Source organism: Hirundo rustica, chromosome Z (assembly GCF_015227805.2).
Source record: "Hirundo rustica isolate bHirRus1 chromosome Z, bHirRus1.pri.v3, whole genome shotgun sequence".
Taxonomy (NCBI): domain Eukaryota; kingdom Metazoa; phylum Chordata; class Aves; order Passeriformes; family Hirundinidae; genus Hirundo; species Hirundo rustica.
In genome coordinates this window covers 16770268-16796564 of record NC_053488.1, presented here as the reverse complement: position 1 = coordinate 16796564, position 26297 = coordinate 16770268, and the positions used below count along the sequence as shown (strand labels likewise).

The 26297-nt window shown below is 38.9% G+C and overlaps 1 protein-coding gene across 2 annotated transcripts; it reads left to right on the top strand.

The window, feature by feature from the left end:
- Positions 1–456: 456 nt before the first annotated feature.
- On the top strand, positions 457–24160 carry C7 (complement C7). Of its 2 annotated transcripts, XM_040090593.2 has the most exons (18): positions 457–597; positions 898–953; positions 1650–1725; positions 2621–2762; positions 3594–3735; positions 4528–4666; positions 5319–5441; positions 6647–6890; positions 7532–7645; positions 8072–8238; positions 9265–9493; positions 10048–10219; positions 10581–10668; positions 11827–11959; positions 12714–12905; positions 15216–15312; positions 20329–20513; positions 22493–24160. In XM_040090593.2, the coding sequence occupies exons 1-18, from the start codon at positions 592–594 to the stop codon at positions 22678–22680; spliced, it is 2493 nt and encodes an 830-aa protein (XP_039946527.1). In that variant the 5' UTR covers positions 457–591; the 3' UTR covers positions 22681–24160. The 2 variants fall into 2 exon arrangements, with proteins under 2 accessions (XP_039946527.1, XP_039946528.1); XM_040090594.2 differs by lacking the exons at positions 457–597; positions 898–953; positions 1650–1725 and having other exon boundaries at positions 2624–2762; positions 3594–3685.
- The last annotated feature ends 2137 nt before the right edge of the window (positions 24161–26297 follow it).

Sequence of the window (26297 nt, the reverse complement as noted above, 5' to 3'; positions counted from 1 at the left end):
TCTCCACAAAAAAACATGCAGAACCAGACCAGAACTGACCAAAACTTGCATTTGGATACATAAGCTGATTTTCACTGGGAAATTTGATATACAAAGATCAGCATGACTTTAGAAGTGGAGAATGAAGATTTGTGCTTAAAATGAAACCTTTTCAATATCCCCTTTATTCTAGAGCAGTTCTTACTGCTGCAGCTGTGAATTCAGCCGGGGTGTAGGACATGTGGCCTGGGATCTATTAAAAGTCTTGTTCAGAGGAAAGAAACTATGAGAAGATAAGGAAAAGATGATTCTTCTTTCAGTAAGTGCTCACAATTTTCTGCCAGCCCCAGTTAACATATCCAAGCCTTGATTTATATGTCTTGAAATACTGAGCAGCTCCCAAAGCAGGCTGCATCTCTGGAGAGAACTAGATGGGTTAAGGTTAAAATTCCTTGGCAATATTCAACCCTTTTAGGGAAAGAAAAGCAGGATAGCAAGGCAGAGTGAGGAGAGATGAACAGCAACAAGACAGACTGACTGACTCCTTTGGCTTCCAAATTGAAAAGTGCATTTTCCCTGGTAATTGCTGTATATCTGAGTGTTTTGTCTAACATGAAGGTAAGAAAATTGCTTACTTAATTTGTACTGATGAAGTGAATGTGGAAAATACAATGAAATATTAATTTATATAGAGAAATAGTTAGCTGACAAAAGTAATTGGACAGCATTGCAAGAAAGAAGAAACTTTAAAATGAGCTTGCACAACAAAGCTGAAAAATCTGTGTGACATTTTTCTTTTTTTTCTTAAGCTGACTAGCATATAGATTGCAGAAATCTTGAACAACTGCATGACCTAAAAAAGGGAGGAAAAAGTAGAAAAGCAAAGTAAATTTGCTTTTATTTCTTTTTTTTAATCAGGTGCTGGGGATTTTTCTGTTGCTGGAAGTTTCAGGCTTCTTTCCCATTTTTTCCAGGTGAATATTTATTTCACAAAATATATGCTGAAGGTTAAGCATGTATAATTGTAGTGCATGATGTGAGGCAGGGTTTCAAGGGGTCATCAGGTGTATTTTCTGGGAGAAATACATGCTGGTGTCAGCTCTGGCGCTTCCACCAGTGGCGACAACAGCGAGGCATTATGGTGTCCTACCCAGAGGAGTCAGCCATCCTTGGGGAATAAAGTGCACACCGGTGGTGTGAAGCACAGAAACTCATGTCTGTGAAACGCAGCAGAGCTTACGCCAAGCCCGCCCCAGTCCCAGGGGCAGGTCTCACCCCCAATGCCTCCCATGGAAACTGGCAGTTCATTTTGTTGCTGATGTTTAGGCTAGGTGAATGTGTCTGGTTTCTTCTTTCCTGAAGAAGAAATTTTTCTTGGCCAGAAAGGCCAAGCTGGGACTGATTTCATTCTTACACATGAAAAGCAAATCCAAGTGGTTTTAGAGTAAACCTGGTCTCACCCCTAATTATTATTGAAAGTTTGCTTTGCCTTTTAGGAAAGTTTTGCACTTGTGCTTGTGGATGGAAATCTCTGATGATTTTCCTCTCTCTTGTCTTTTGTTTGTTGCTGTTTTTTGGGGGGTGGGTGGGGTTTTTTTGTTGTGTTTTGTTTGTTTGTTGGTGTTTTTTGTTTGTTTGTTTGTTTTAATGCAAAACCAATACCGGAGCAGCCCTTCTCCTCCAGTCCATTGCCGCTGGAATTCTTTTGGCCCTTGGTCTGAGTGCAATGGCTGTACTCAAAAACAGGTATAGACGGACACATCTTTTCTGTATTCGTAACCTCATTAGCATATTCTTTTTTCCCCAGTAATTAAGAAACCACTCAAACATTAATCCCCCAAAATGAGGTGCTCAGACAAAAGCCCCAGCAGAACAAGAGGGCTGAAAAGCAAAGAACTAAGAAGATAAATCCCCCTAGTCTGTCCCAGTATGTTTTCTTTCAAAGCTATGATGTTCATGTTGTAAAATAATTTGTGTTCCTTTTGTTTTGGTGATGGTTTCAAAAAGCTCAGCTGAACTGTCCAGTAAAAACAGATGTTTCTCTGCTGATACCACTTTGTATCAATTCCATTGATTTTTCAGTAGTGACATCTCACAACGGAAGAAAACTTGGTTGCAAATAAAAATAAGTTGAGGATTTTTATGCCATTTAAGACACTTGCTTTTGATTTTCCTTCTCATTTACTTGGATGTTACATCTATAAGGAGGGATTAGTCAAAATTAAAAGTGTGCCAGGAGACAGTACTTACTTTTTAGAAACAAAAACGAGCCCACTGGATGTAAGATTTTATCATCTTCCTTAATGACAGTTTACTTTGCAAAATGTTAACAAATTCATATTAGGCATGGTTAGTTGTATTAAAAATGTAAAAAAACACTTAAATTTCTTAGCAGCTTACTCATGACTTCAGTTACATGATAGATTTTTGAAAACCAAGTCAAGCTCATGCACCAGTCTAAAGACAAAAGTGTTGTCTTTCTATTAACTTGAGAGTTTGCTACCATATGATGGTAATAACCAGGTGTGGCTGTTCCCAGAAAAAAATAGTGAATATCTAGAGAAGTAGAGTGTCTTTACACTAGGAAACTATTCTGGCTTTTCATGTGGATTTTCCATTATCTCCTTTGATTTGCATTCAGATTAGGAGACGGACAGTGGCAGTTTACGGCCAGTATGGAGGAAACCCCTGCTCTGGGGATACTTTTGAAACAAGACCATGCACTCCCACAAGGGGATGCCCAACAGAAGATGGCTGTGGTGATCGGTTCAGGTGTTTCTCAGGTACCATCTAAGACCATTTTCCATATTTTCTACTCATGAAGTTAAGAAAATTACCTTATTATCTTTCAACTTCAGTAAATGAGCAATGTATTTGCAATGTTCTTGATCTACAGATGAATTTGACTTATATGGATGTTTCCTTTGTTTCCAGCCTCGACTATGCATGCTTTTAATTTAATCTGGTGTATTGCAGAGCATTGAAGATAATACACTGTAGCCCTGGTACCCTCTCTAACTCATTCTGCCTTACTTTTTTGCCCCAGAGAACAGGTTTTCTCATTACAAGAAGGTAGTTAAGGAATGCAACCTTACATTGATATCTTGCAGCTGTTCTAGGCTATTTCCAAACATTAAATTACCTGGATCATGAAAACTAATGCTCCATAAAATGTATCCAAGCGGCTCCCATTACCTTCACAGAGGAGCACATTATCTCATAGGTAGATGTTTATCACAGAGGAGTGTGATAAACGTGTATTGGTGCTACTAGGGAGACGATAACAAATTAATCACCAGTGATTGGGTCAAAGGGTGAAAGCTTAGAAAGCATATCTAGAAGTCAACTGTTTCTGATACATCATAAGCCAACTGATATATAGTCAACTGATATATCATAAGCCTTGAATAGCTATGGCTCTCTTGAGTGCACTATGAACATTTCTGTATGTCTACATTTAGTGTTTCATAAGCCCTCTGGGCATGGGCTGTTCATCATGGGAGTGAATATGCTAATTAATGTAGGAGGTTAATAGGACTTCTGCTTTGATTTTAGGTGACTTGTTTTTAAACTAACAGACACTTCTTTCCCCATGCATGTTTGTCCTGGTTTAGGTCAGTGCATTAGCAGATCCCTAGTGTGCAATGGTGATCAGGACTGTGAGGAGGATGGTGCAGATGAAGATCAATGTGAAGAGAGGAAAACTGTATGTGATATTGACAAAACACCTCTGAATTCAGAACTTACAGGAGCAGGGTAATGTTCTGTGCCAGGCTCAGTAGTATTGGTGTCAAATGCACTTATATTTTGATGTATTTGCAAGCTCTGGGTGTACAGATAGACTTCCTGGGCTTATGGTAAAGCATCCCATATGCAAAAGTGTTCAGTACAACTGCTTCCACTATGCCAGCAGTTCATTGCAGGATGTACAAGTCCTTTGACCTGAAGCACAGAATAAAGCTTTCAGTGTTTCGTTCTTGCTATTGAAAGACACCTACTAAGATATGAAATCAAATTTCAACCCATGATCTTCAGAATGGAAAAAATGAGCCAGCTATGTTCATTCTTTTTGTTCATTGCTGTTGAATTTAGCACTCTAAATTCAAATGGATTTATGTTAATACATCTGAACTGCAACCTAGCAAAATAATTGTTTTAAGGTTTTTTGGTGTTGATTTATCACTTGTTATGCATTACACTCAGATATAATAAACCCTCCCCCCCCATTTTAGAATGGATGCCCTGTTCTTTCTGTGTTTCAGTAATCGTTCAAACAATAAAACTTAAAATCAGTTGTGATAGATAGAAGTATCTTAATCTGTAGAGATAATGACGTGTGTTAATTTTTGCTGACAAAACAAGACCAACATTTCCCTTTCAGTGTTGTAACATGCTATCCATACTGGAGTTCTGCATGTACAAAAGTTTATCAAGTGATAACCCTTTGGTTAAATCAGCCTGTGATCATGATTTGCAGATACAGCACTCAGTTATAATGGCTCTGAAATTTTTGTCTCCATCTTAATGACATATTTTTTCTTCTTGTAGCTTTGATATTGTTACTGGTGAGACTAAGGGAAGAGTCATTCATACAAAAAGCTTTGGAGGGCAATGCAGAAAGGTCTTTAGCGGTGATAGAAGAGAATACTACAGGCTGAGTGAAAGTGTTCTTGCTTATAATTTTCAGGTATGTTTCCATTAAACATAGCTTTGTATTTACAGTCAGGATTAAAACTGAGAGAATGATGAAAAGCTTGCCAGGGCCCTGGGCAGTTACACTTCCCTAAACACACCTGTACTCTATTTGCACTTGCTTCTTATTTTGAAATACAAATTGACATATATCTTGCTAAAATAAAATGGGAAAAAAAGGTTAATTTCTTAGATGTGATTTCTAAATCTCTCACAGTTAGACTAAATGTAAAGCTAATCTCCTTAGCATAAGCAGTGACCTCAAAAACCCTAAGAAATGTTTTGGGGGGTGAAATACAGGACTTTGGTATGCTTTGTGTAGATCTTCCAGAGCTGTTTTGTTTGAAGTCACTATCTCAGTGATTTGATCTATCTCACGTTCATTAAAAGCATGCCAAACAATCCATAATGTACTTTACAGCATAGCTTAAATACTTGAGATATAGCTGTAGATATAGATACAGATGCATTTCCATGCTCTTTCCAATAGTGTGCAGTACATTTTATGAAATCTAAAATGGATTCAGCCTGAAAAACACATCAACTTATTTTACATCAGAAAGGCATTGTTCTACTCTGTAAGTTATATAAGTTTTTAAATGCTACATGAAGCTCTTCATATAGATGTCTATCATTCATCTTTCTAGGTTAAAGTTCAGAATGATTTCAGTTATGAGTTTTTCAACAGCACCTGGGCTTATATGAAACATGTAGAACGGTATGAAGGTTCAAACAGTTACAAACACACACAGAATAAAAATCTGCAAAAGGTATGTATAACTCGTTACTGTAGCTTAGTATTTTACATAAATATTTTCATTATTTTATTAATGTGTTTTTGTAGTGAGATAAAAATTGTTGTTTTATAAAGATAATTTTGGCACAAAGTGCATGACAGTAAATATCCCATAAAACCTTTAAAAAGACATAACTGGTTTGCTTATCAATCCAGAGGAGTTGGCTGCTGTTTCTACTTCCTCCATCTTACTTATTTAGTAGTAATTTATTTATTTACTATCTGTTTTTCTCTCTATTTAAGGGAGAAATCATTTGCTTCTTCTCATAATTGATTCTTTCTTTTTTAAAGTGGTTGATTTCCCTTTTTTGGTTGGTTTTTTTTTTTGGGGGGGGGGGGGTGGGGGGGGGGGCGTTGTTTGGTTTTTTTTGTTTCCTACCTCTGCATCAGTATAGTGGAGCAAAAAGACTGAAATACTTTTGTGGTTAAAATTAACTTACTTTATAATGCATTTTCCATTAGTAGAACTCCATTAAGAGGGAAATCTGGTGTATTTAACATCCACGAGCTCACAGTGCTTATGCCTTTAACTTATTTTAAAAGGAACATTAGATAAATAATTTGAGAGTAATTTCCAATTATGAAGTACAATCTCTGTCTTACAGAAAATGAAATCAAGTAACAAATGTATGCATTTTATGGCCCCCAACCAGATGCTAACAATGACATATTTTTGAGACTCAGCATAACCAAGTTCAAAAGCAGCTTTGAGTCTGAAGTAAACAGTATTGTATAGGCATATTTGATTTTATAGTTAAACAGCATTCTCAAAATGGCTAGAGCCCTTTACTACAAAGCCCTTACCTAGACAAAACAGGGTGCAAAAAACAACTGCACTGCCTGTGATTTGATTTCAGACAAAGCTTGTTAATCTTCTTCTGCCAGGCTTCTGATTCTGGAAGCCACCACTGTTGTTGAAGAGTGAGCTCTCACTTGTCCTTATGCTAGTTTTCAAGTACATAGGAGGAAAAGAAAGATGTTGCAGCAATTATAAATAAAGGTCCAACTATATTTCATGACTTCAGGGTGTTCTTTTTGCATTTACTGTGTTGCTTAGACATATCTAACAGCTCTGTAAAGCTGTTGGTTAGTTGCCAATAGAATGTGTGTGCCATCTGGCTATTAGGAGCCACTCTGAAAGTCACATGGAGCATTACTGATGGCTTTTCCTTCCCCCAGAGTAAGCAGCTGATGGTTGTTGAGAACAGTGTGGAAGTGGCTCAGTTTATTAACAACCGCCCAGACTTCCTCGCTCTTGCGGAGCCTTTCTGGAAGGAACTGTTCAACCTTCCGGTCATCTACGAGTACAGCGTCTACCGAAGACTTATTGAACATTTTGGGACACACTTCTTACACTCTGGGTCTCTGGGAGGACATTACAAAGTTATTTTTTATATGGATACTGACAAAATGAAATCAGAAGGTAGAGTACTAGAGAGTTTGTTGCAGAAAGCAAAGTCGGTAAGCAGGAATAAAAATTTATATGTGTGTTTTTCCAGCTAATGTCTAAAATCAAGTAGCAGATTTCTACAAGTTACCACATTCTCTTCATGGTTGAAAGAAAGAAGACTAAAAAATATGCTCAAATCACAGCATCTAGGTCTAGATCCATGTTTGTGACCTGCAGTGCTCTGGGTATAAAAAAAGAAAATATATAGTAAGTTTAGGACCTCCTCAGGCTAAACTTGAATATAAATCTCAAACAATGTTAAAGTTTAAAGATTACATGGAGATGAAGTTTGGGGAAAACTGTAAAGCAGAAAAAAATTACAGAGCAAACACCAGACTGGCACCTGTAATGGTAATCAGTTGGAGCTGTAGAACTACGGACTGCTGAGAAAATAAATGATACTGTAAACTGTTCCCAGATACACCTCATGCCTCTGAGCATTCATCCATAAGCTTTAGCAATGTGTGGGTCCTCCGGGTCCTCCCACAGCACACAAATGCTAGTTAGTTAGCTTCTTATTTAAGTGTAGTACTTCATGACCTCTCTAGCCAGTGGGAAACTCAGAAATTAATCCAACACACTTTCTGTATTGTTAATGGATGGATTATCTGCAGGTGTCAGCATAACAGACTTGTACAAGTGTACCTCATCAGGCTGGAATGCACTCATTGTGAAAAAGAAGAAGAAGGAGTGCACCAAACTGGATGAACTGCTACTGACTTCTTCAGGTAAATATTCAGTGGTGACTTACACAGTTGTCATGTATCCATCTCTTATCTCATCCTAAATAGCTGTCAAAATGAGGAGCAGGTGTTGATAACTTTGATGAATTCTGTCCTAACATGCTGAACACAGACATCAAGTGTCTAGTTTGAAAGGCTCTCTGGCACTGGTCAGTTATTACTAATGCTTTCCCAGTAAATAGCACTTTTCTGGACACCCTAAGTTAGAACTGCCAAGACACCTGGAAAACCAGATACCTTCTATATATGATCAGTGTAGGAGCTCTTGATCCAGGCAGAGGTGGTTGAACTGCCACTGACCAGTGAGTCCTTTCACTACTTGCTAGCAGAGTTTTTGTGTGTAATGTTTCTATTTCCATTTGTAAACATAGCAATGCCTACATTTATGTATTTTCTATCCTGAATCTGCAGGAAGCAGTGGCACTAAAATTAAAGGAGACCCTTACATAGAAGGAGGAAGCCCCGGTGCTGTTGCAGGCCTTAGTTATCTAGACCTGGATAATCCTGCTGGAAACAGTCGGATGTATACCCTGTGGGCTGCGTCAGTCACAGACTATCCCAGAGTAATTAAGAAAAAGGTAAGGCTATTTTCCTGAAGCAGAGGTAAGCAGATGGGATCACCTCAAGGGGAGAAATTATTAAGCTACAGCTGGTGATTAATCATGCTGTGATCTACACTCGTTTTGTTTTCAGATCACTTTGTAAAAAAGGGAAAGTACTCAGGAAGAAAATGCTGTGAAGCTAATATGATCAGGTGCATCACTAGTCTAAGTTCCATTGATAGGTCAATACCAGTTTTCAATGACTTTAGTGGAATTCTGGTTAGGAATAGAGGGTCGTGTTAGTATTGGAGAAAGACCAGATTTGAGAAAGCTCCTTTCCCAAAATGCGTATGGGCATGTCTGTGTGGCTTTCACCTCATTTGCCAACATCTGCATATCCCTTTTACCTCTACTCCTTCACTTTGCATCTAGAAGTTTAGCATACCTGGAGATCCTCCAAGTCAGACACTTCAGAGCTGGGCGTGGCCCTATTCACTTCTACCTTGTCTATGTCCCTTTTGGGAACTGTTCACATACTCAAGAATGGAATAAACCCCAAATATTTCTGATAGGAAGTTTTCAGCTAAATATAAAAGCATATAATATCATAAAGTAATAAATTTAAAGGCAAAATATTTAAATTTTTTGTTACCTTTGATCACTGTTCAATGAAATGCCATAATGGGCTCTTTAAATGTCCTTTACATCTGGATGAGAATATCTGGCTGGGAACATCTGGGTAAGAATTTAAGTTGCTGTACATTGGTGGTCTGTCTTGTACTTTTATTTCACCTGTGTTCTCATAGGTCAAATGCTTTTAAACGTGACTGATATACTGGTAGCATTAAAGAATGCCTTTAAACAGAACTGGCTTTTCATAAAAAGGCTAATATTAAATACTAACATAAGAGTTTAGCTAATTAGCAAATTAGAGTATCTAATGTGCTAACTCCCATGTGCAAAAGCATATGTCACTAATTATTTTGCGTGATGTAATGTGCTTTTAAACTCTTATATCCCAGTCATAACTATTTAATATGCATGTTTTCCTACTGTGTGTAGCTAACACCATTATATCACCTGGTAAAGGAAGTGCCCTGCTCCTCAGTCAAAAAGCATTACCTAAAACAAGCCATTGAAGAATATATTGCTGAAAATGATCCCTGCAAATGTCAGCCTTGCCAGAATGGTGGTGAGGCAGCCGTGGAAGGAACACAGTGTGTGTGTTACTGCAAGCCTTACACCTTTGGAGCAGCTTGTGAGCTGGGAGCTCTCGTGCAAGATCAGCCAGGTGAGCACTCTTTAAACCTGTGAGAGTTTACAGTTGGCAAAATGTGCTTTCCTGCTTCCAGAGTCTGTCTGTCCTGCTGCACACCCATGCAGTGGCTGCTACTACTGCAAACAAATAGCATGGGGAGGGTCATGCCAAGCCTGAGCCTTTGTTTAACATTTCTAAACAGTCCTTAGCAAAGAGCTGGTTTTATTATTAGTGTTAAATACTAACTGCTCAATGCAATCATCTATAAGTAAGTATATACCCTAAATTAATTATCAATGACTTCAAAAATTTTTACTTTTTAATTTTATAATTAGTAGTACCTGAAAGCTGTTTTTATGTTTTCTCACAGACTAATAATATATAGCCTCTATGGAATTATACCTATGTTAAAGTCGGGGAATGATGAAAAATTAGATTACTGCAGTAATTTTCTGTAAGGGCACAGTTGGGGCCATCGCTAGCTTTGAAAAGCTTTTGAAAACGTCTCAGAGGAAATGCTTTAAAGAGAGAGTGGTTTAAAGAGAGTAGTTTTCACATTAAACCAAATATTCCCAAATGTTGCACAGGTGTTGTTGATGGACAGTGGAGCTGCTGGTCTTCCTGGGGTCCTTGTTCAGGGGGAAGGAAATCAAGGAGTCGAACCTGCAATAACCCTTCCCCACGTGGTGGTGGGAAGGCCTGCCTGGGAGAGCAGCATGAAAGCAAAGCATGCGAAGATGAAGAGTTGCAGCATCTTCGGTAAGTAGTAAAAAACACTTGGAAACAACTGCTGAAAGATTTAAAATTTTGTTTCAGAGGGGTGCATAAACTATTGACTTTAAGGAGATCACTTACTGAGCTTTAATATTTAAGTTGAAAGAAAATGAAATTCAGAAGCTGTGAATGTCATAGAATATAAAGCTAGAAAATGGGGTAAAAGCCAGTAAACTTGACGGCTTTCTATTTACCATTCTCTTGGATAGGCTGGCAGTGCCTGATTTCAATGTAATCGTGATCTAAATGTAGGCATAAGAGCTTTGAAAATGGGCTTTACTGAGGAGTGTAGCATTTTGAAAGAAGACTAAATTCAAACTAAACTGTACTTTTGTTTGCTTCATAGTTTGATTGAACCACACTGTTTTGATTTATCCATAAACCCTACAGAATTTTGTTCACCTCCTCCTCTCTTAGAAAATGGATTTGTTCAAGTAAGTTATTTCTATTGCTCTGTTACCTGTTCTATCCCTACCTGCAGTGTCTTTTCCATAGTTAACATAGATGCTCGCTTGCAAATTTGTATTTCTCTTCACAAGCTTAGTATCTGATCTAGTGAATACTACTCTTGCAGCATTTTTCACTGAAGTTTACATCACAGTATCCAAAACTTTTAGTTCAAAGTTAGATAAAACCAAAAAAGCCCCACCCTTGAAACAAGAACAGAATCTTTGCTTCTCTGAACCACGGTACCTACATTGTCCTTTATTTCATGTATGTATTAAAAATTTACTGAGCCATGTGGATTACATATAATATCACAACAAACTAGAGAGAAAAAATGCTCAGTTGTCCAGAAAGTCCATAATGAAATTATAAACAGGTTTTAGGAATCTTCACTCTGTAACTCACTATTCCACTTTCTCTGGTGAAATGAAGACCTGGCAAGGTACTTGGCTCACCGTAGCTTAGGCCTATTTCACAAGATGGACTAATTCCTCCCTTGGAGGAATTGATTATGCCTTCTTCATGTTATCAGGCTGTCATAAGTCTCTTTGCTCAATAAATAGATAAAAGAATTAGTTCAAAATTCATTGGTTGCCTCTGCACAACTGCAGCCTGTGGCAAGATCCAAAATCTTGCTCTCCCTCTTAAGCTAGTGGTTTTGGGGGTTTTTTTGAAACCAATAATTGTCTCCTACATCGATATTTTTGGTTCACAAACTAAAGGTAAAACCCTGGAATTCATGGAATAGTCTCAATTTTTCATAAGGAAAGTCCACCATGTTAACCTTTAGAAAGCTGATCACATGCCATCCTAAAAATTGGCAAAGCCATATCCTCTCCACTGATCTCCCCCCAGCCGAAGACTGTTCATGATCTTCTCCTACCCTGCTAATGTTTGTTAGCAGTCATATTTGCATATTTGTTTATACACCATCAGAACAGCACTGTTCCATACTCCTTTTGATTTAGTGACTTGATAACCAGGATTGCCCCCCAATATTCCAGACTCTCTCATCACTGCATTGTAAAGTAGGAATAATACTTCTCAGTGTCTCAGCAACTGTGTTCCAGAATCAAAGAGACTTCAGTGCTCCTGGTAGTTCTTATATTTTATATCCAAAATTTCACCTGTTCATTTTCTTTCAGAATGCTGAAAACTCATACCCTGTTGGGAAAAACATTGTTTATGCATGCAAACATGGATATTCTCTTGTTGGCAATCCTGTCGCTAAGTGTCTCAGTAATTTACAGTGGCAAGTTGGAGAGAGATATTGCCAGGGTATGTGTAACTGATTCTTGTTTTGAACTACAACTCCATTTCTGAATTCCAATGCAACATCTCAGAACACCTGCTTTCCAGCTACAATGGAGGGAAAAGACATACCTGTATTTCCCAGTTCCCTAGACATAATCATGTCTAAATAGACTTCTATTGTGAATCCAGATATTGTAATGCTGAATTAGAAACATACCCATAAAGTCTAGTTTGAAGGAAGGCTGGAACTGAGGGAGACTAAATTCCAGCCCAGATATTACTTCCTGTGGAAACAAGTATTATTGTTTACTTCAGTCCTAGGGCTACATGCAAGAACCATGAGAATTTTCAGCACTACAGTTCAACAGCTTGCTTTCCTCCTTTCAAGCAGGACTGACTGCTCACAAATGCTAGCCCACACTGTTTAAAGGCCAGCCCTTTGTGTACCAGGACGTGGTCTCCCACGGTCCTGTATGTGTGATATACCTCTGCTAGGAAGCTGTTGCCTAGTAGGAAACATCAACAGAAACATGGGTCCTAGGGACAGGGAAGCCCTCATACAGCTAGGGCTGCACCTTCAGGAGAATGTACTGTCTATGTCCTTATTTTTGCACGTTTGACTGGTGTGGTGAGTTAATATCCTGACTGATACATTTCTAGGAAAGTCAGCTAACCTCACCAATCAAATTTTTAAGGAATTTTGGAGAAAATAAAATACATGACTGCTTTATGCATTTCACTGATTTACTGTGGCTGTCTCAAATGCTTCAATCCACAGAAACTGCTTGTCTCCTGCCTGACCTGGAGGGGGGGTTGCAAGGGGAGCCATGGAAACCTGTGTATGAGATCGGTGAGAGAATAACCCTGTCTTGTCCAAACGGCATGCACTTGGAAGGGGCACACTCCATTTTGTGTGAGCCCAGTCTCAAGTGGTCACCTGATGTGAAGACTATCCAGTGCAAGAGACCAGGTAAGCCACTGCAGTTCTCAGGTACGAAGCAGGAATTTCTTTCCTGGAGTTTCTTTCTAACTAAGCTTTACGCAGTTTAGATATATACAGAGCTATTGCTGAGACAGTAATAGAGAAGCCATACTTACATCACCAGCAAGAAGCACAGAAAACATGGGGGTGTGTTTTCTGTGGTCTGTTGTAACAAGATGCCTGAAGGCATTTCATTGAAGTTTTGTTAAGGCTTCTTGCTTCCCACTCTGCTATTGCTATTGAGTGTTGTCACTAACTATTTTAAGCGATTGCCTGGGATTTATGCAGTCTATTCTGCCATCCAAATATGTTTCACTTTTCACACTTTGTATAACACTACCACTTTATGAACTACACCTTAGAGTTTTTCTGTCTGGAAGCTGTTAAGTGCCTCTTGTGACAGAGGAAGACAAGGCTGGGTGACCGCTTTTACTGATCTGGCAGTCAGACAGCTGATATGACGTAAATATCCAGGAACTGGAAGCAATGGGAAAATGCTGCTTTAAGTTCATGCTCTTTAAACTCTAGTTTGATACGGGCAGGCAGTGGCAGAAAGGGAAATAGGCTATAGCTTCAAGCAGCTCTAAGTCATCTTTTCCATCTGTGGAAGACAGACAAGAATTTCTGTTTAGTGCTGCTGTGGTGCTTGTCAGTGACACTGAGGCACCCAAGCAGCTTGTGCTTTGAGCCTGCCACGTCTTCACCTGAGGTCCCAGGTATTCACCTGGGGAGACTCTTGACAGGGGACAACAGCCACTGCTGCAGGAGACTCGGCACATCTCCTACATTTTTTTGTCCTCTCCTTATCAGCCAATGCTGCTGACATTGCCTCAACTGCAGAACGAGGAAGGTGACAGTCAGGCTTGGACTTCAAAAGGCAACAGTCCTGTGAGATTCCTGGTGTAAGTCATCTGCCATCATAAACACATCAACAGGAAGCATAATGATTTCTGAAGGAATAGCACAGCTGTACATAAATGACTTGCTGCTAAACTGCCTGAGTAGCAGTACTAAACTGCTGTTACCAGTTACTTAGGCTTAGCCTCAGTGACTGATTTTAATTTGTTTTTTTGCTAACATCATGTTATGAAATTCCAGCAATAATTGGAAAGTTTCAAATGCTTCCATCAGAAAGAAAGAAACAGCTTGCTCTTGGGTGTATGGGAGCCAAGCATTATATTAGTATAAAAGTTTAAAAAATAAAGGACAACAATTTGATTAATAACAGTTAAACACTCAAGGACTATGAGATAAGAAGGGTGACAATTATGAAGATAAGTATTCACAGACACAGTGGCATACATATATTTGGATGGGAGTGTTTATTCACTATACAACCACCTACCCAGGGGATGAACAAAGTGCAGTGATTTTTGATGAAAATTTTCCCTCTGCAGGAAAATGGGGTTATCAGCTGTCTGTATCATAATGCACTGTAACTCTTACTTTTTCTTTTCTTGTTTTTCTTCTTCTCTGTTACTTTGTCTATTTTGCTTAGCAAGCCTTAATCTGTAAGGGGGGTATTTTTTTAGGAAAGGCAACAATCTAGAGTACTAAATTTTCATGTTAGCAGGCACACTATCTGGAAAAAAAAAATCAGGATGAAATCTTCTTAGAAATTGTATCCATATGGATTTAGCAGAATCTTGCTGTTAACATACTATGGAAACCTACAAAGAAATGTTTAGCAAAATTTGGAGTAGAACTCTCTGCTTAAAGAATGGTTCACCTGTGATCATGAAAATTCCCCAATAATGACTGTTATTTTTATTTTAAATGTTGGTACAAATTGAGGACTGGTGATGGACCTTGTCATTTTCATTACGATCAGCGTAAAGATAAAGATATAGATTATTTGGGTAAGGATAAAGATATTTGGGTTCACATAGGGCTTTGGATCCTTAGCTTCTCTAGTGACAACAGTAAAGTCAATAATTCTGAAACCTAATAACAAAACTATCCCCAGCTATAATTCAGCAGTGCTAAATTTAGCAGAAACAAATAACTGCTGCAGAAATGAGATGAATGTTTAAGCCTTAACATAGTATTTGTCTCTTTCCATCTGGCTGGTGACCCATGGATAAATTACTGAACAGTAATTTTGCAAAGTGTATCATATCTCTTTAATACAGTTGATTACTTCCTTGTAGTAGATACTTTTAATGACCTTGTAGTATGTGACTTAATGACATGACTAAATAATTCAGTGCCTTTTAAACTCAACTGATAATTTCAGAGTACACCTCTAACAGCCCTTGTTTTTCTGACCCTTAATATCTGTGTGTTCTTCTACTTCAGTGCCCAGTGTGAAAACAGAAGTGACAGACCCTAAATGTCAGCCATGGGAGAAAGCATATCAGTCACAATGTGTGTGCAAAATGCCCTATGATTGTGGGTAAGTTCAGGCTCAGTTTGGCAATTAGTTTCTCACTTTATTCAAGACAAATTACATTTCTTAAGTTTTCAGTCTATGACAGAGGAGAAAACTTTACTTATATGAGGAAGAGACATTGTACTTGGTTTGCTTTACAATGTCGTCTTCATCACTTTCCTGTGTTGTCAGAACTTTCAGCAGGTTTCAGCAGTGCTGGAATTTGGTTGGATGACAGAAGGTGAAAAGTATAATTTTGCTTGATCTGTGAAGTAGGTGAAAAAAGATAAAATTATATTTTCAAGATTTAGAGGATTGAGGAAAAGTTAAGAGGCCCTTGGGATGTAAACCATCAAAGCAATAAGCTAGTGAAATAAAGCAGATTTCTTTTCATTGCTGAGAGACTAGGGGGTTATGAAAGGCACAGTAATCTAATTTCATCTCATATTTACACAGCAGTTTTCACAGATCAGTCATGTCACTTTTTCTGACTTCATAACTTGAAGATTACAGTTTGCTGTTTCCTGTTTCATCTAAGCCTATACTCTGCAATAAGCAATGCAGAAGAAATAATGTAAGGAAATGAGTTAGTCTCTCAGTTCTTTGAGAGATATAAAAGTAAGAGAACCAAAACAGAGGATAACAGGAAGACACCTGAGACCAAATGGCACTGATGAACAGATGTGCCAAAGAGTTCAGCACTCCAACATCTGGACTGGTTTGCATAAAATTGGATAATATCTCCTATCAAGTCAGTCCTATAAAGTGGGTGTGAGCTCTAGGTATGAAGCCTGGCCAGGTTTATGTGACTGAGCTGAGCAGTTTGGAAGCTTCAGGATAACAAACCAAGTATGTCTTACCCACGTGTAGTAGGAGGAAGAAACTGTGGAGGTCTCTCAAGTGATTTCAAGGTCAAACTTTCAGTAGAGCATACATACTTCCCACCAGGCGCATAGACCATGAGTGCTTTGCATGATGACTCTGATTTTAAGACAAGATTAGCACTCTGAACATCTCAGAATTAAAACTGGTGAGCTTAGGTCAGATGCAGAACCACTGGGTAGTTCCCTAAGGTCTGAGGCCATTGTCTTGTCCATGAAGATAAGTGCCAGGTTTGTAATATCTCTGCAATCTAATACGATTCCTATCCATAAACATCTAAATACTTTAAGCAACCTGGTTCTGCTCTTTTTCTCTCAATACTTATTTTAAAAGGCTCAGCAGCTTATTTTCTCATTTATACATGTGTTGAGGTCAGTCACACAGAATACTGGGGGAGTCAAAGCTAGGGAAGGCCTTGGCCAGAGTCACAGTAACCTTGGAGGTTAAGGAACTACATTTAGTTATGCACTGAATCTTCATTTGTAATTAATCTACTACTTGCCTGTTTCTATTTTTTATAATTATGTTCACAATGGCAAGAATATAGATTACAGTAATTCCTGTTACCTTATGCCATCGTTTCACAGTCTTGAAATAATGCATCTAATGATAGAAGGATAAATCATTAGCTATCAATGCAGACTAATCTTCCAGCCTGTTAAAAGGCTGTAGGAGTAAAGCATGTAAGCAGATCTTGGTCTGATCTTTCCTCAGAGAGCAGAATTAACTTGCTTTGTTTTGGCAGTGACTATCAGCTGTTGCCTCTTCTCTGAAGAGAGCTTGGAGCAAGAAGAGTTCATGTGAACTCAGGTAACTCAGGAACACCATGGTTTCAGACCTATTCTCCATCCTTTCACTTTCCAAGAGACTAGCTTCTGAGACTGCCCATAACAGCACAGGAACCTTAGAACAGGCTGGTAATTTGTCCCTCGTGGTAGGGTGCCTTAGGCTACATCTGCTGTCACCAGTGAGAGCAAGGGAATGATCCCTAGGTACCAGAGCTGCTAAATTGCTATAGCAGTTCCTGACAGACCTTTGACAAGGGCCAGTTCCTGTAAAATTCCCAGGCACGGCTCAGGAGTGACCAGGATCAGAAACCATTCCAGTCTGATGTAGCCCCCATCTTTTGGGGCAAAGAGGGATACCAATTACTCTGTGTATATTGTCCCCAACACATGAAAGGGGCTAGAGCACAGTGTGTTAATTCAGACAGAGCCTCAGCCTCCAGTAGCTAAGAGTTATCTCCAGAGTGGAACATGAGATTTGATAATTTTTTAAGTACTATTCCCTTTTTTTGTTCTTCACATTTGTTGGCAAAGCATCTATATTTCTCTTGAGAGTTCCTGGGCTGTGTTAAGTTAAAACTTTGCATCCCAAATTCCTGGAAGTTAAAATCATTCCCAGCATGAGATTTTCACTTCACCAAAAGTGTCCTACCTCTTATTTCAGGTGAAAGAGAGAGAAGTTATTTATGGACTTAACAGATATTATTTAATTTATCACAGTATGTGCTTTAGTAAAATATTGTTCTTGTCCTTATTTTTTCTGGTAAAAAGTATTGCATTTCTCACATTCACTTTACATGAGGATTATTCCTTACCTCTAATAATTTTTGCAACAACAGCACTGTTGTGATGTTCCCAGCCCTGGGAAATATGCTTTCTCAGGATTGAGTGCAAATTATTAATTTCTCTTTTGAGTGAAGATTCTCCATCCTTTTTCCTAGGCATCTTAACATGTCAATTTCCACTGTCTTTCTTCTGCTGACTCAGCTGTAGCAAATATGTAAATCACTCTCAAGACAGTATGAGGCATTGAACTCTAGTGAGGGTTTGGCAGTGTGGTCAGTGTTTGAACTCCTGGGTTCAAACTTTGGCAGCTAGATAAATGAGCTACCTTTCTCTTTGGGGTGTTGCTAAAGTGGTGCACAGCAGACAGATTAATGCAGAAGTCTGGTCTTAATACTTTTAGGTAAGTTAAGCTGCCTTCTCTGCAAGATTTTGACCTTAAGACTCAGATATTGGGATTTATCACTTAAACAAGTAAAGAAGACACTTGAACCATTTTAAATATAATTAAAAATTCAATTACAGATTAAATACAATTGCTTTCCCTAGAACACACTTTGTTCTTTAAGATGATATATAAACAGGGAGTTTTACTTATACTTCCGTCTGTAAAGATAACTTTCACATAAAATCAGGGTTCCACTATCTTGGTGACTGTGCAGCCAGGTGACCAAACAGAACAATGCATACAAGTTCACCTGTTTCCTTTATCAGGTGCCTGCTGCTATATATCCCTTGGTCTGTTCTCTTGTGCCTCAGAATAAGAGGGTTAACCTCATTCTTTATGTTAACAAAGGAGGATTAAGGAAAATTCATGCAACAAACTTTACTAGGGATTTAGTAGCTATGTTTTGACCCAGCACAACAGTTAAGGGACCTGTAGTGGCTGAGGATGCTAACCTAAGTGGAAGATACAATACAGTTAATAAAAATATTTGGTCACAGGTAGATGTACCAAACTTTTCAGGCTCAGCTAACGAAGTCCATGCCGTATTCTAAATACATTAAAGATGCACTATGCTACAGATATTTTAAAAGTTTTGTAAAACCAGCTCTTTTAAAAGGCTTCAAAATTATCTTTTTAGGAACCATTCCCAAAGCTTGTAAAAGATTATTTTTCTTAGTGCCTTACTTATAAATCACAACCCACTTCCTAAATCACAGGGCGGGGGGGGGGGGGGGGGGGGGAAGAAAAAAAAAAGAAAAAAAGAAAAAAAAAAAGTTACCTTAATGCCTGCCCATTAAGTCAGCAAGGTTTGAGATCTGGCATTCTTACAAGGCTTTCCACTTCCTTTCTCCTACAGGCATTCAGCCTTGTTCCCCTTCATTCAGCCTCATGAAGCTCATTAGGGCCATTTGCTTGTTCCTCATTAGGGCCATTTACCTTACCTCATCATCTTCTTCTCCCCACCAAGCACCTGTTTAGCTGAGGTTGATGTTCAGAACTGGCCTATTAGAAACCAGAAGTTTCAGTTGAGGTGTTTGTGAGCTTAAAATGAGGAGCTATGCTGAAAATTAGGCTTTGGGACTGAATTTCAAAGCTCCCCATCCCCTGCGAGCCTATCTCTGCTCTCTGGTACTCTGTGAATCCCCTTTACCTGTGGCTGTAAAGTGCATCTGGGAGAGCGCAGGCATGCTCTGCTCCAGATAGTCACTCTTTTGTTCATTTCACACAAATACTGCTGATTGCATTGAGAACAAGTAGAGAAGCTAGGAGTTCAAGATTAAAACTCAAATGTAATGGAAGGGGTTTTTTTCCTCCCCTCCTACACTTGGAATATGAAACACAAATAATGACACCTTCCTGGAACTGAAGTAATGGAAGGGGGTTTTTACTCCCCTCCTACACGTGGACCAAGAAACACAAATGGTGGCAACTTCCTGGAACTGTCCCCAAAGCAAACACCAAGGCTGTCCAAGAGCTGTTATTATGAGTTTTAAAAGCTCATTTATGTGGGTGTTAAAGCTCTATCTGCATTTAAGAAATAAGCAATTTTTCTGGGTAATTTTTTTTCTTAAAATTTCTGTGGAGATGTATGTGTATTTCCATAAATACCTTTGGTTTCTGATGGTTGGTTATAAGGTATTATTTAGTAAAAGCTGAGCATTTTAAAGGACAGCAAAATAAAAAAATCTTAAAGTATATTTGAACAGCTTAAAATTAAGAAATACTTATAAAATATTATATGTGCATGTTTGTATATATCATATATGTATAAGAAATGTTTTCTGGACCTGTACTTACATTCATGCATGTGTCATAAATTAGAGAATAATTGAGATCTGAAATATCTTTAACTAAAGTCTCTCTCTCTCACTGCTGCTGAGATCAATGGCAAAAAGATTATACTATCCCTGTCCTTCAGATGGGGCAGATCTTGACTCTAAGGTACAGCATCCTGTGGAAAAGGAAGAAATCTGGACTTTCCATATGTCTATGTCTTGAGTTCTTTGCTACACTCTTAGGATGTACTTAAATGAACAGAGAAGTTATAACTAGACTCTGAACATTTTCCACTCCCTCAGCTTTTTTTAAGAGTTACCAAGATAAAGCACATTTAAATAGTGCAACTCCTGCTTCTATTTTCAGTCCTTCCCTGGACACCTGTGCTACAGATCAAAGAACCAAGAGAAACACACTTTTAACTGTTTGCAAGATGCATGCCTTGGAGTGCATGGGCAGAAAATACTCTCTGACTAATGCAGAAAATTGCAAAGTACCCCAGGCAGCTGAAATACCATGTGGATCATGCCGTTCATGGGAAAAATGCAATGGTAAGAGATTCTTCATAGTGGTAAGCAAAATTGTTCATATGACCAAAAGGAAATATTTACCTCCGCTTACACATCAGCAGTCAGGCAGTTCGTCTGTCCTGGTATGGCATCTGCAGTCCCTGCAAGAAGCATCAAGCACTGCTAAGCTGGCTCAAATCATTAGCCAAATGTTTGGTATCCAAACATGGCAGGATTCTTCAACCATTGAAAAGAGAACCCTGCAGGATATTGTAACAAAGTGTGCTATCTCGAGGAAAAGCTTATTCCTAGTTTCTGTTAAGTGAATCATCCTTTTGGCCCACTTTCTGCTTTGGGTGAAACCCCTGCCCTACTCTTTTTCACTGTATCTACCTGTTCAGATTCCTTAAAACAGCAATTGCAGGAATCTTTACTGCCCACAGGAGTAACTAATCCTCTTCTGAAATTTGCCAGGTTGTCTCACCAGCAGGATCCTGTGGCTAGGAAATAAAAATCTTACTGTACGCTAGCTGGGAAAGCCAGTTACTTTGTTTGGGAAAACCAGTTACTTTGTTACTTTGTTGTTTGTACTTCACTGTCTATCCCCAGTTTCTCATATAATGATTAAAGGTGAGGTCTCTTCCCTCAGAGGAAATAGTTCCTAGTTTTTGTAATCTGCCTGCAGTGGAAGTTTTCAAATTCCCTCATTTATTTTCCCTGAGTATCCTACGCTACATTGCATTTAATGAAGGGTTGCCAGGAATAGGAAGATGAAGTAATAAATTAGAGTTTTAGAAGTGCCCAAGCTAGAGGCATGGTTATTGTCATAATTTGAAAATAAAAAGGATTACTAGATAGGGGTTAAACTGTATTGTCCAGCAGGGTTGAATAGACAAAAATAATAACAACAACAAAGTCAAAGTCAAAACTATCTGGAGTTTCAGCAAAGACAAACACAGGCAAAAAAAAAAAAAAAAAAAAAAAAAAGGGACACAGTTATTAAAAAGAAATATGAGGTAGAATTTTCTTACCTGAAAGTCACTGATACAGCTACATACTTATTTATAGGAGTAGATCCTTTGATCTTCATGAAACTGTCTGTATGAAAATATAGATACAATTGTAAGGGTTTGCATGATCAGTTTGTTAGTGTCCAAAGACAAATCTCTCATCTTACAAGTTATCTGAGGTCTAGCGTAGTAGATACATGGACCATTTCCAGAAGTAACATCAGAGAAGGCTTTGAGTACAGCACCTGAGACACCTTGAGCAAGTTTTTCCCATAAGCATGATCCACCTCTCCAAGCAGAGGAAGCCCCAGCGATGCAGTTTGTTTACACTTCTAGTTTTTTCACTGAGCCTGAATATCAGCTAGTGTTACTGAAAGAATTAGGGAATTAGGTTAAGGGAAGAATGACAGAATTACAGAACACTTTGGGTTGGAAGGAACCTGTAAGGATCCTCTAGTCCAACTCCCCTGCAATCACCCAGGATGTCTTCAGTTAGACCAGGTTGCTCAGACCCCTGTCCAACCCAGTCTTGAGTGTTTCCAGGGATGGGGCATTAACCATGTCTCTGGGCAACTTAATCCTATGTTTCACCACCTTCATCCTAAAAGATTTAATCTTTTTATCTAGTCTGAGTATGGTCTCCTTTAGATTAAAACCATTACCCCTTGTCCTAGCATTGCAGTCCTATTAAAACATCTGTCCCTATCTTTCTTATAAGCCCCATTTAGGTACTGGAAGGTCCTATAAGGTCTCCCCAAAGCCTTCTCTTCTCCAGGCTGAACAACCCCAACTGTCTCAGTCTGTAGGGGAGGTGCTCCAGCACTCTTGACAATTTTAGTGGTTTCCTCTGATCCTGCTCCAACAGGTTCATGTCTTGTGAAAGCTGAGCGCCCTTCAGAAAACTACTTTCAGTCTTATCAATTTCCTAGAAATATTTTAGTCTGTTTTTTTTTTTTTTTTTGGTTACCTGGGTGCTATTCTGAGTGTTTTTTCCTCTGTGCTTTTGCCTAGTGCCATCCAACCTCTGTGTTTGTGATGAAGATGTGCTGTGTGAGGAGGGAGGTGCCCAGGTCTGTGCTGAAGTGAGCGGCTCTGCTGCCCATCGGACCATGACCGAGTGCGAGGTTGGGCTGCTCAGATGCCGGGGGGAGACTGTCACCCTTGTCAGCATAAGGCCCTGTGACAATCAGAGTAAATAAGATATGTTACACTTTATTTTGCTTATTGCTGGAGGATATGTCAAAATATGTCAGCTCTCGGTCGGGACATACTTCGAACCTTGCTCTGCTGTGAAACCCATCACAGCTGATGAGACTGAGCATTTGGTCAACTCTGAATCAAGGCCTGAGGCTCTTTGATAGACAGAGATACACTTGCCATGACTGCTCACAACAGAGCTCTTGCTTAGGCACCAACCTTAGCACTGGCAGATTTACTTCATATTTACATCAGAATTAAAAAGTATTGCTGAAGTGCAATTGCCAAAGTAGCTATTATAATAATGGATTACCATGTCTGTCATTGTCAGTATGTTTTTCTTAAAGGCACACAAACATATGCTTGCACTGAGTAGATTTAGATTAGCAAAACGTACAGACTAAGAGGTACGATTCTTCTCTTTTAATAAAGCAGCTTCTACCATACGCTACTTAGTTGAGAGTTGAACACTCTGCATAGAACTGAATGTGTTGTTGAGCCTGATGCACCTAAATGTGGAAACAATGTGCATTAATAGTAAAGCTATATTAAAGTAATGAGAATACATTGCAGCTTCTCATACACAGAATCACTTCATTAAAAATCACCATTTTACATTGTCATTATTACTATTATTATAGTGAGCTACACTTGCAAGCACACCTAACTCAGTTACATTTGTGACATGCATTTACGTTTGTGCCAAGACTGGTTTCCTTACAGACGATTGCACAGAGAGGCATTCTGCCAAAGCAAATCTTTCTCAAAGGCAACTGTTAGAGAAAATACATCTTTACAGCAATGAAGACATTCTGCATGCAGTCCCCTTGCAGATACCACTGGATAATCTCCAAAGACTATTTGTGAATAAAATAAGTCTCCTACATTCTTTCCTTACAGAGCTAAGCATTCTCTCTGTCATGGCTGGACGGTGACATCTTTGCTTACATATTGCAAGTCCATTCAGGTACCCATGCTGGCAGTCCAATCCCTTCCAACTATTCTTGGGTGCAACCAAGGATGAAGGGCTGGATAGAAGGGCTAGATAGTAGATGTTCAACCAAGTGCAGTACTATCAGCATGTATATGTATGTAAGCTTTTACAGCAACAAATTTTATTTCTTACTATCAGTACTATATTAAGATTGAACATCTCTCTTGTTTGTCATGCTTCTACCAGTAGTTTCCTTGCATAAATCTTACCCTCAGCTGGATAAAGCTTTGTTATCTGTGATGCTGGCAATAAAGAATTAGCCAGAACAGGAGTGGCTTTCCTTGGAGACTCTTGTGGGGTTAGCCACAAGGAGGGGAAGGTTGCCACACACTAACTGAAAGGACCTCCTGATCTGTATAACCTTTATGCTGTCTGGAAAATAATATCAGGTTGGTGGGTGTTGGTTATTTTTTCTTCTTTAACAAATAATACATTTTTGTGAACAGCATACAGATGAAAATAAGTAGAATAAAATCCAAATAAATTTATTCAGCTATTTTGTCTTTAGTATTTGTTCTGGAGTAGTAAGTAATCATTTGTCGAGCACCTAGATGTTTGCTTACTTGATTACTCTCAAGTTTCTTGTCCACAATTTCTAACCTTTACTTGTAGCATTTAGCACAAGATGTGATTGGACTATGAGTCCACTGGGTAGCAATAGCTTCTATATCTGCTCAAGGCAAGAAAAAAATCACCTGGAAATTTCCTGATAGATAGCACAGAAATAATAGTGACTTGGTGATTCATGTCTTCAACCATAGGAAAATGTGGAAAACCAGCACAGGGCCTCAAGAAACATTGAGAATCCTTGTTTCAAAGAACAATAAAGATGCCAGATAATCATCTCAATACATCAGCAGGAAGAGATCTCCACGTCTATAAAATAAATTAGTCTGAGACAAGGCAGCCAAAATATTAATGAAGGCTGTACTTCAGATGTTTCATTCAATCTGTGACATCTCACTGTTATCTGACCCATCTAAATCCTTTTTCTCTCCTTTTTCTTTGTAATTACCCACTTCATCTTTTCCCCTCCTACTTCTCAGTCCATTCAGTTCGTTCTCTGTGGGCTCTTCAAAGATACATTCCCTCTTGCTGTCAGACTGAAGGTGTCCAGCAATGATCTGCTCTCCTTCCTACTGTGATACCTGACTCCTTTCCCTGCCTGACTTGTGAACTTCCCTGCCATGTCAGGGGCATTTCAGTTCCATCACCCCTCCTGAAAACCTGAGTACATCTTACAGCATTTTAGAATAGACTTATGGGCTTTTTTTTTGTTTTTTTTAACTGACTAGCTGACTGTCTAATGCTGCATGAGAGGAAAAGTGAGGTGAATAGGTAGAAGTTTTCTTCAAAGAAATATGACTGTTCATTTAAAGACAGGTTCTTGTAGAACCAGTGTCTGGGATGACACTGTCCAGTTACATAGTCATTCCTATGGTAAGCATGTCTGCTGGCTGCACTTTGTCCCGTTCAGTACAGAAGCATCCCCGGTCACTGTGGTCCACCATACTGATATTAAACTGACAAATAAATGCAGGGCTTTTTTTCTTGGTAAGAAAGTAAAATCAGATGAAGGAGTGTCAGATGAGGGGAACAACAGTGGGATCACGATTCCATGGAATCAATAAACATAGCAAAATTACCTGGCAGATAGTGATAAACCCCTTTGTTTTACCTGAATTAAATGACCATGCAGTTGGCCTATGACCATGTATAAGGATACTTGCGAGAAGTCTGAGCTTTGGACAGCTGTGGCAGATTAAATTTAACTCAAATCAAGGTAAGCTAAACAGATCTATGTAGGGTAAGCTTGTTATCCACACTGCTAAGATCATCTGAGGCCAGTGATTTGGAAGAAATCACAAACTGCTCAGTAAAAAGGCTTGCCTGATGCAGAGCAGTAGATACAAAACAGAATGGAGGCACCTCTAAAAACAGGAATGCTGAAAAAGATTCCTCCTAGCTAACACTATTTGGTAAACATTATCCGTGTGTGGGATGAAATTCAACATTTGTTGCTTCCTTGCAAAAAAGTAGTCTGCTGAGCAGCAGCACTATTAAAACCTGGTTTTCTAGGAATTTATTTTTGGTGTAGATAATCAGAGTAATAGGAAGTAAGTCTCTGTTGTGTCTGTCCCCTTGGGGCAGACATAGGAGAGATCTTCCTCTCCCCACCTTCTTATTTTCATAAAAGATAATGAAGAATCCATACGTTTCAGATCTAACAATGCATTACATGTTTTTAAAAGATAAACTACAGGTTCACATACTATTTAAGGGACCACATAACTAGACTTCTGATCAAATAACCATGTGACAGGCTCCCTTTGTGAAAAAATGACAAGCTGGAAAATGAAGGAGTTGCCCTAGAAGTGAAGATGGGAAGGATACATCAGGACTATCACAGAGCAGTAGTGCCCCCATGTTAGGCATAAGTTGTGGAATATCTCTAGGCAGAAACAGCCAAAAAGCTAATAGAAACCTAGGAAGGAATACAGCTCTTCTGATATATTTTTTTCTAATCTGGGAGCAGAAAATTAACATCTGCAGAGTGATAGAAAATTTGTCTGTCCCACTGTGACATGGGAGAAGCTTCTCAAGCTGGAGACTAACTGAAGGACA

Bases quoted from the DNA above. Each gene is read 5' to 3' on its own strand.
- C7 (XM_040090593.2), top strand. The intron at 4,667-5,318 runs GTATGTTTCCAT...TCATCTTTCTAG, and splicing joins TTCTTGCTTATAATTTTCAG to GTTAAAGTTCAGAATGATTT. The intron at 6,891-7,531 runs GTAGAGTACTAG...GATTATCTGCAG, and splicing joins TGACAAAATGAAATCAGAAG to GTGTCAGCATAACAGACTTG.